Genomic DNA, 10363 nt, shown 5'->3' on the forward strand with positions numbered 1-10363 from the left:
CCGCCAGAGCTTTCCGGGGTGCTGAATGTGCTGAAGAGCCTATTCAGGCCGCGCGACGACGCAAAGGGCCGATAGAACTGTCCGGGGTGCTGAACGTGCTGAAGAGGCGCTTCAGGCTGCTCGATGGCGRGAGTGGATGATGGAGCTGTCCGGGGTGCTGAAGATGCAGAAGAGCTGCGTCTGGCCGCTGGACGGCGCAAGGGGACGACGGAGCTGTCGGGGGTGCTGAAGGTGCAGAAGAGCCGCTTCTGGCCGCTGGACGGCAGGTGGGGCTGACGGAGCTGTCCGGGGTGCTGAAGGTGATGAAGAGCCACTTCAGGCCGCTACACGCCGCGAGGGGCTGACGGAGCCGTCCGGGGTGCTGAAGATGCAGAAGAGCCGCGTCTGGCCTCTGGACGGCAGGAGGTGTCGACGGAGCTGTCTGGGGTGCTGAAGGTGTTGAAGAACAGCATCTGGCCGCTGGATGGCGCGAGGGGCCGACGGAGCTGTCCGGGGTGCTGAACGTGCTGAAGAGCCTCTACGGCGCGAGGGGCCGAAGGAGCTGTCTGGGGTGCTGAAGGTGCTGAAGAGCCGCATCTGGCCGCTGGACGGCGTGAGGGGCCGACAGAGCTGTCCGGGGTGRTGAAGAGCCACATCTGGCTGTTGGACGGCTCGAGGGGCAGACGGAGCTGCCCGGGGTGCTGAACATACAGAAGGGCCGCTTCAGGCTGCTCGATGGCGCTAGAGGCCGAACGGAGCTGTCCGTGGTGCTGAATGTGCTGAAGAGCCGCTTCAGACCAACCGACGGCGCGAGGGGCCGACGGAGCTGTCAGGGGTGCTGAAGGTGCTGAAGAACCGCATCTGGCCGCTGGACGGCGCGAGGGGCCGACGGAGCTGTCCGGGGTGCTGAACGTGCTGAAGAACCACTTCAGGCCGCTCGATGGCGCAAGGGGCCGAATGAGCTGTCCGGGGTGCTGAACGTGCAGAAGAGCCGCGTCTGGCTGCTGGACGGCGGGTGGGGCCGACGGAGCTGTCCCGGGTGCTGAACATGCTGAAGAGGTGCTTCAGGCCGCTCAATGGCGCGAGGGGACGACGGAGCTGTCGGGGGTGCTGAAGATGCAGAAGTGCTGCGTCTGGCCGCTGGACGGCGCGAGGGGCCGATGGAGCTGTCCAGGGATTGAACGTGCTGAAGAGGAGCTTCACGCCGCTCGACAGCCCTATGGAGCTGTCTGGGGTCCTGAACGTGCTTAAGAGCCGCTTCAGGCAGCTCGTTGGCGCGAGGGGCGGACGGAGCTGCGCTCGACAGCGCGAGGGGCCGACGGAGCTGTCCGGGGTGCTGAAGGTGCAGAAGAGCCGCTTCTGGCAGCTGGACGGCTGGTGGGGCCGACGGAGCTGTCCGGGGTGCTGAAGGTGCAGAAGAGCCGCGTCTGGCCACTGGACGGCAGGTGGGGCCGACGGAGTTGTCCGGGGTGCTTAAAGTACAGAAAAACGTTTCTAGCCATTCAATGTCGTGTAGCGCTGAAGGAGCTGTCCAAGGTCCTGAAAGTACTGTAATATTTCAGGACTTTGAAAGTGAATAAGTAATTAAAAAAATAACCAGGTAACGGCAGGTGAAAGAAGCAGCAGRGTCCAAAATACACCAGGAACCCAAATGAGCAAGTTCCATGAGATTCCTCGTTTTATACTGGATTCCATTTTGTGTTAATTCCACAATTCCATCTGCAATTTCCACATTGCAGAAATAACAGAACCCTACATATCTCAGTCCTATTTTTATTTAGTTTTTTACACACCTGGGATATTTTTCCACATAACCCCTGTAATATGCTCGTATACCCCAAGGGGTACAGATATCCCTGGTTTGGAATCACTGATAGAAACCATCAAAATAAAAGCAAAAGACTAGCTACAAGATAAATGTAGCAAAACACTAGATGTGGAGTTTCAGTGCCTCAACTCAAAGAACTCATCAGTTCTTCTGCCGCCTGAAGGCCGAACCTTTCCTGAGTCACAGGGTCAGACAGACGGACGTCAAGATGTATGAACTTCTTAAATTATTCAGGACGAGACAAAAGCTGCAGCAGAGAAGTTTTCAGAAAGTGAAATGGAAGGTTTTTCTGTCAGCAGACTCCCCTGAGCCCACCGACGCAGAAAACCTGCTGCTTCCAGACCGTTTGGGTCTGGAAAAATAAAAACAGAAATCCTGCAGAGGAGGAGGAGAGCTGCTGTCACAGACCTTGGCTCAGGTATGAAAATCATTTAAATTCTAAAATTTCAGCCCTGCTTCACCCCAGGATGTTTTTAAAAATATATATAAATACATTCATTCATTCATTCTGCTTCTTAAATCAGGTCCTAAATAGATTCAGCATCTTGTGTCTGAAAGAACAATTTTATTTTTTGAGTGAAAAACAAAATTCTGGGTCAGAAACTAAATGATTAAAAAGCCAAACTTTCTTCTAAAAATAAAAATTAATTTCACTGAGAATAAAAGTCAGATCAAAGCTTTACAGCTGCTTGAAAACAAAAATAAAAATAACGAGAAATACGGGTTTTCTGTGAAAATGCAACAAACGCTAAAATGGATTGAAGCTGAAACAGTTCTTACAGCTAAAATAAACCGGAACATTAGCTAAATGAAGCCAAAGGCTAGATAAATGCTAAATTGGAAGAAAAAAGATGACTAAAAGCTAAAGCTAATATATAAATGGAGTCATAATCCAATTTGATTTCAACAGTAAGTAAAGCTGAACGAAGCAAAGACTCAAACAGACCTGGTCTATAGTAAGACCTGGGTGGACCTGGTCTGTAATAAAACCTGGTTTATCTTCAGATTAACTGTTCGACCAGCAGAGACTYGACTGAATTCTGGTTTTAGACATTTTTTCTTTGAACAGTAGATTTGAGACTTGGTTTCTTGGAATAAGAAAGGATTATTGGTGCTGACGCCATGAGGTGATCCTGCTCCTGAAACCTGCAGGTCTGCCAGAATTTGACCGAGGTCAGCAGCGTTTTTAGGTTTTGTTTGTTAAAACCTTAAATCTGTGCAGCCGGAGCTCTCCGGAGGGTTTCGTCTCTCCGGCTGTTTACAGTTAGGTGTTTACGCTCCGCAGCCAGAGCTGAAGGCTTTGGTTCAAATTCAAACCATTAATGTTTAAAGTGGCAGCTCCGGGGCTCACAGCGGAGCCGGCTTGTCATTTCATCGACTGCACTCCTTCAGTTCTGATGATCTGCTGCTGCATCCATCTCTGCTGCAGAAACAACAAACTGAAGGTTCTGTCGACTTGGCTTTTTGTTTGCGCTTGCCGCTGGTTCCTGTTTGTATTTGTCAGAGTGTTTTTCTGTCAGGAGAAACGGCGCTGCAGGTGGAGCCGAATCTGACAAAAAGACAGGAAAAAAACCCTCCACAAACGAAACTGTGCAAAAGTTTTAAATCACCTGTTATTCCTTTAGATTCTCCTTCCAAGCAGACAGACCTCTTATAATCTTTTACAACCCAACTTTAATTCATGTGCATTTGTCGGCCGTTTACGTCACTGCCCCGTAGGTTGTCCCAATTCTTAGGCGCCCACTCATGCGGCCGACAAAAACCCGAAAACGTCGACTGCATCGGAGTATCCTCCACAGACAACGATATCCCAGAATTCACTGTGCAATCAGCAAATTAAACAGAAAAACAAAGATGGTGGAGGTTTTTGTTTTTTTTAATGATTGAGTTTGGAAATTCATCCCGGACCAAAGAATGTAAGTTAAGCAACTTAGCTGAAGAAGGTTTTGTTGCAATGAGATGTTAAATAAAATGCAGTTACAAGTATTGATACTGGAGCTAAACCCAAATTGTTAATGCTTTTATTTATTTCCTTGTAATGTTTTTCTATTAAAACTGAATGTTGTGAAGTAATACCTTGAAAAAACAACTGAAGCGATGTGATATAAAACTTATCACAATGATAACAAGGCAACACGTGGTCAAACACACGTCTTCTGTAGGCTACATCGTCTTGACAGCCGTTTAGTCGACCACGAGTAGCCTATGGCCCACGTRGACCACCAGAGGTCACTTTTGCTCAAAATCTATGAAACTCACTGAGTTATAGCCTTTTTTGATGCTATATAATCAAACCAAATCACATTAAGTTTTGGACTCAACCCTATTCAAGATGGCCACAACTGCTACTCAACATCAACCAATACAAAACAAGCTACAACTCAAGTTTTATAGATATTGAGCTCAAATTTGGTGTGGTAGAAGCTGAGTCATCCTCAATACATCTCGCAAGATGTTGTCTCTTTACTGCTTTCCGGGACTTTAAGCAGATCAGTAGAGTCAGAAAATGTTTAGCATTTTTTGAACACAGATTTATTTTTAAAGCAGTCATCACACCTCCTGAAAGACTTGTTTTTCCAAAGCTGCATGTGGTTTATAAATCTTCACCATTGCCAGAGTTATCCATAATAGATGTAGATGAGTTGAAATCACTTATTTCCTCGCCTCTGTTGCTCTAGTGGTGGAAAAAAAGTGCAATTTACCAAGGGAGTGAGACTACGGAGGCTCTGCTGCCGCTTTGGCTATTTATAATCCTCATGATAAGAACTTCCTGCATCAGTGGACTCCATTCATTATTAACATCAGCGCTCCATCTCCTGCAGTTGGTTTTAGCTGCCGGCTGTGTGGCTGCGATTAGTTTATTAACCCCCAGCATTGATGCACACATCACTTTGGGCCAGTCGTTGTTTGTAAATCTGATTATCTCACACAGTTTGGTTTGCTTAGCTTTTTTTTGTGAAATGTGTGCTGACAAAAGTTAAACAAGGTATTTTCTCAATTCACAAACCGGCCAATTGACACACCCCTAATGAACAAACTGTAACACATGCAGTATTACCAACATCTGGCACAACAGCCTGGCCCTTAACACTTCCAAAACCAAGGAGGTCCCCAATTTTTTGCAGCCCAACAGGCTGGGTTGTAGCGTAAATTTTGGGTTTGTCTGGAACCGATTGGTGTGGTTTCAGTCAGATCACCATTGTTTCATCAGATCACCATTGATTGCTGTGTTTGGTTGTGCTGGATTGTTGAGGGATTTCAAAAGATGGTTCTAAAAACCAACTAATCTTAAAGTTTTACCTTTAAGTTGCTGCCAAATGTAGCCAGGTTTTACCATAAATTTGGGGCTCATCCGGGATTGTACGTTCAGTGTGGCTTTAGTCAGATCTTCACTGTTTCTGCTGCTCAAAGGTTTGGTTGTGCTGGATTGTTGAGGACTTTTAAGAGATGGTTCTAAAAACCAACTCATCTTAAAGTTTTACTTTTATGTGGTTACCAAACGTAGCAGAGTTGTGGCGTAAATTTGGGGCTTGTCCAGGATCGCACTTGTAAATTTGTGGTTTTAAGTCAGGAGTGACAAACAATTTGCCAAAATTTTCTGTGCTTAGAGTCTTGGGGAGTTCTTTTTGTTGTATATATGTACTTGGTTTTGCTGGCTTGTTGGGACATTRTCCTTAATAAATGCTTTTACTAATAAAAATCGTTTTTGTAAGAAACAGCAAGGAATTGTTGATCGCATTGAGATTGTAGTTGTGTAATTACGTAACCTGATTGTTTGAGAATAAGGTTTTCTTCCAGCAGCAGTAGATTATAAGCTGAGCTGGAGAAGTTTGTTGGTGGCAGTGATTAATAATGACATACATGATTATGTTTTCCTGCTTTCTGTTATTAAGAACTACAAGAAATGGCTTAATTTCTCTGATTGCGGTTGCAGAAATAGCTTGTCGTTTAGTGCGAGTTCCTTTCTGCAGAGGTTTGCAGTGTGATAGAGGAAGGCAGATCTGTGCTATCCATCTTTAACCAAGTGTTTTAATTACAGGTGCTAATAAAGCTGTAAAGCCAACCTCGGTCTTGATTATCCACMATGTTCCTGCTCTCTGGGCAGCTTTCTGTTGACTGCAGAATCTCTAAAGATGTAGGTTTGTGGAGGTTGGACTGTGGCCTCGTTCTTTATGGAAAATCAAAAAAAGGTAAACGTATTATTAGTCATTTATTTAAAGCTTTGGTTTTTTGAAACATGTATTTCACCCATATAACTTTATTACCTTCATATTTAATTCAAAAGAAATTAATATTTTTGCAAACCACTCTATCCCATGACAGTTTTATTTAACTCAGGTGTGTTTTAAGCCTCAGTAAAGAAGCAGAACATGTTCAAGAGCAGCTCTACAAGCTTAAACATCCTGTAAAACTTCAAGCGGTCCTGATAAAACCAGTGGTGCATTGGGAATAAAAGCAGACAAAATGTCCTTCAGAGACTACTGAGTGGGAACAGAATACACCAGCAGGAGTAAAAACATTTGATTTATTACCTTTATGTTGTTTTTATTTAGTTGGAAAAGACTTGTATAAACTGAACCTTAAGTCTTAAATTAAAAAAAATGTCTTTGTTTTTAATCAACTTTTCCTGCTCGGACGCCACATTTTGTTCACATAAAACTTTACAAGAATAGTTTTGTGTCTTAAAGACAAAAACTGTCATTCAGGACAGAAAGAGAGTTAATTAAATCTAATAAAACAAGAACAAAATCTTTACTTTTCAATAAAATCTGCCACATTAAGCTGATTGCCTTCAGCTTGCTGAGCTTCATCGTCTGTTTTAAAGCTGCACAGCTGAAGTATTTTATAAAAATATGGCAGTTAAACATACAGAAAATATGACAAAAACACTTCACTGTAATAATATTTAATTACCACATTCAAGCTGCTCTGACAGCATAATTAGGTCTGAATTGAGGGAATAAAAATAAATAGAACCGTTTGTTACTTCAAAGTTTTTACAGACAAAGTTTTCCTCCGACCCGATAAAAACTGATGTTTTATTAGCAGATGTTTTATTACACGTCAGGCTAATAACTGAGTGACTGGTGTGTYAATGCACAGAAATGAAACACTGAGGTTGTAGAACTGAAACTGTTAATAATGAACAAGATCTTCCAGCTCTGCTTTACCTTTTTTTTTATTTGCGACACTTTGATACATGACTTATTTTAGTTCATAGTCTGTGGAGGAGCAAGACGAAAAGAAAATCTTAAATGGCAGTTCTGGTTCAGTTTCTGATATCCTCAAGAGGCAAAGCTATTTGTCTAATTTGTACAAAACATTACTGATTACCTATTTAAAAAATCTAAAGCTCCTGTGTTGAAAAGTTCTTGAGTTATAAGCATTTTTGTATGTCCAGACACCCCTTTTTCAGATGGATCCCCCTCCTCAAATATGGGGTCTATCATAAAACCGTTGTCTGGCTCAGTGTAGGTCAGACTCAACTACATTCCTGACAAATTTCATGCTGATTGGTGCAGCTGTTTCTGTGCTACAGTTGACCAAAAATCACTGAAAAACAAACCTCGCTTGGCGTGCGGAGGTCAGAATAATAAGTTATCTGTAACACTTTGAGCCTTGTGAGCAGCAAAACCTATTAAAACAGCTCAATCTCTATAGAAACTGGTAAAATAAAAGTATCAATCTGTAAATGATGTTCTAAAAGATCCTAAACCAACAAAATATCCYCTCAGCTCAAAGGAGCTGGTTTCAGAAAGGGTCAAACGTTCCGGTTCCTTCCAGGCTGTCGTTGCTGAATGTTGGACTGTTTCTCAGAAATATAACTCATGTTTTTATTAACTTTATTCCCAGAGATCCAATGTGAGTTTTGTGAGCGATGGGACCAGGCAGAGGGTTTAATAAAACCTGATTCCATCAAGTCATTCATCTGAACACCTTACTGAACCACAGAGGTTCCTCCTGTGTTCCTGTCAGTTCTTACGGTTCAAAAGTCAAGGTTATGAATAAAATTTACACTTTAACACAACATATATACTTGGAATTATATATTTATAAAAAAACAATATTTTGTATGACATTACTAGATGTGAATTTTAGTATGGAGAGAAATGATTTCTGGAAAATAAATTAATTCTACGGAGAGACAAAAAAGACGGAAAATAATAAGAAAATCAGAAACCTTTTATTTTGTAAACAACTGCACTTTTTGTTGTAAGTTTTATTCTTGTTACAATGAATAAAGATGTAAAACATAAATAAATGTGTTGCATTTTCTGACAGCTAATTTAAATGGTTTCTGTAAATGTAACAAAAACAATCAAAGAGAATCAAACTAAAGGAAACCAACATAAACAGAAAAAGTCATAATTTAATATAATACAGATGCAGTGATTAGAGCTCAGTGCTCCGTCGACACGTCAATTCATTTTTATTAATTACTTTGTATAGAAACGTTCAAAATGATTAAAAACTCATAGATAAACTCAAAATATGAAGCTTTTGCTTTTTGTCTGCTTTTAAAATACTCACCGTCCATTTGTGCCACAAAACCATGCAAATGTTTTTAACATATTTCAGTTTAGTTTTATCTGGATTTAATCATCAAACTGTGTGCTGAAAAATAAAGAATAATCAGATGCAGGTCAGTTCTGCCTCCACTGTAGCTTTAGTCCAAGTTCACGATTTTTGTTAATCTTTTAAATGGGAATAGTAAATAATTAAAATATTAATTTTTATTAATCTGTAAGTGTCATGCAGATTAAAACCATTTGGATGATAAATGGTTGTGAAGGGATGAAATCAGTTCTTGTCTTTGTGATTATTTAAAACAAACTAAGAATTTCAGTGAAAAAAAAAACATTATTTTGTGAACAAGAAACTAAAAAATAAAAGTTAAAACCTGAAACAAACACAATGAGAATAACAGGAATCCTGTAGATTAAACTTTAAATTCACATAATTAATTTGCTGTTCTTGCATGAAGGCATGCATGAGATGTTCATTTATTTCTTCATTATTCAGAGTTTCAGATGAATTATTTTCCAGGCATGTTGCCACATATGAATCTGTGATGATTAATATTCTGTGGACGTAAAGACTCCCTGATGTTTGGACCTGCAGGCTACTTTTTCCAATTTGTTTTCCGAACATGATTCAGTATAAACGAAGGTTTATTCTGTAAATCAGCGTTGATGAGATGTTTGCTGATGTCACGTTATTAAAGACCAGTTTGTCTCTTTGTTTACATGTCAACAAGGCGGGACGGCTCTGGATTTTAGCCTTGTGACTCGTGGCTGTCGCCTGTTCGGTCTCATTTTATCATGTTTGTCTTGTTTACCAGCTGACAGCAGCAGAACTCAGGATCAGACTGTAATTATGTTTTCTGTCTGAAATCAATCAGATTTTCATTTTCAAGATTTACCTAAAAGAAAATCTGTTTGGTGACAGAGTGCTTCAAAACAACTGTTTATTAAAAATTTTGTTGTTATACTTTGTCATCTCTTGACGGTTRAGCCTTTCCTCACGATATTTTTAAATTAAATTACGTAGAGCTGTTTTATATTTCTGAGCAGAACAATTTTAGTAATTYCCAATCAGTGTTGGAACCCTGTCAGATGTGCGTCCAGTGATTATTTTGAGTTTCATTCATTTCCAGTGAGTGGTTCACAAGATATTTTGCTAACAGAATCAGACACAGGAAAAGCAGTGAGCAGCACATTTCAGTTCTTCAGTCTAAAGCTGGTGTAAAAAGACCAGAATTATTTGATTTTACAACGATGACCTCAGCGAGACTCAAACCTCCCAAAAGAGACCCGGGTCTGATAATTCTGATCCCTGGTCTCATAATGAACCTGATGATGAATCGACTCGTCTCGCAGCCACAGCATGTGAATCCAAAGCTCCGTTTGTATTTTCCCTGTGAGGTTCTGAGCTCAGTTATCTAATAAAGCAGCAACATTTTCCRTTTTTAACCACAAACTCCCACATTGTTGTCCGTTTTCATTCCGCCTCACATTAATCATAACGCTGCCCCAAATACCGGAGCTTCAGTATATTTAGATTTTATATTGCAACAAATGTTTTTTTAAACAAATGAATTGTTAGTTTGTTCTTTTCAATGATTCTTCAGCCTCTTCCCTTTGGTCATTTATCATTTTTAACTGCTCTTATGTAACCTGAGCAGAAACACCAGCTGCAGCAGAAAACTAAAAATATCACCAACATTAACTCAAAATGCACTAAAACTCCCATAAAAACCAGAAACAGTTACTTTTCTTTGTATTTCAGCGTCATATTCATGTGAAATGTTACCTTTAAATATAAGAACTGAATTAAATATCYTATATTATAAATTTGTTCTGAAAGGTAATTAATTCTTTTTTACAGAAACTGTGATTCAAAAACGTTCATTAAATCATAAAATGAACTGAATGAAAAAGTAAACTGATGATTTTTTTCTTTTATCTCAACTTTTCACAGAAAAGTTTCAAAGAAGTCCCTGAAAACTGAATATGGCTCGCAGCTTTGCATTTTCTATTTAAATAGATTTTTAAG

General features: G+C 40.8%; 1 protein-coding gene across 3 annotated transcripts in view; it reads right to left on the bottom strand.

The window, feature by feature from the left end:
* The window catches only part of sgcd (sarcoglycan, delta (dystrophin-associated glycoprotein)), a 219560-nt gene that overhangs the window by 22283 nt on the left and 186914 nt on the right, over positions 1-10363 (bottom strand). Inside the window, exon 10 of one of the 3 annotated variants that reach the window (XM_014004073.1) lies at positions 5872-5975. The exons of 1 other annotated variant lie outside the window; for it this stretch is intronic. In XM_014004073.1, coding sequence (XP_013859527.1) covers positions 5872-5975 — 104 coding nt within the window. Of the gene's footprint in view, positions 1-5871; positions 5976-10363 lie in introns of those variants that run through there. One more of the 3 variants, XM_014004074.1, reaches the window with a different exon arrangement.

This window comes from Austrofundulus limnaeus, unplaced genomic scaffold, assembly GCF_001266775.1.
Source record: "Austrofundulus limnaeus strain Quisiro unplaced genomic scaffold, Austrofundulus_limnaeus-1.0 Scaffold21, whole genome shotgun sequence".
Taxonomy (NCBI): domain Eukaryota; kingdom Metazoa; phylum Chordata; class Actinopteri; order Cyprinodontiformes; family Rivulidae; genus Austrofundulus; species Austrofundulus limnaeus.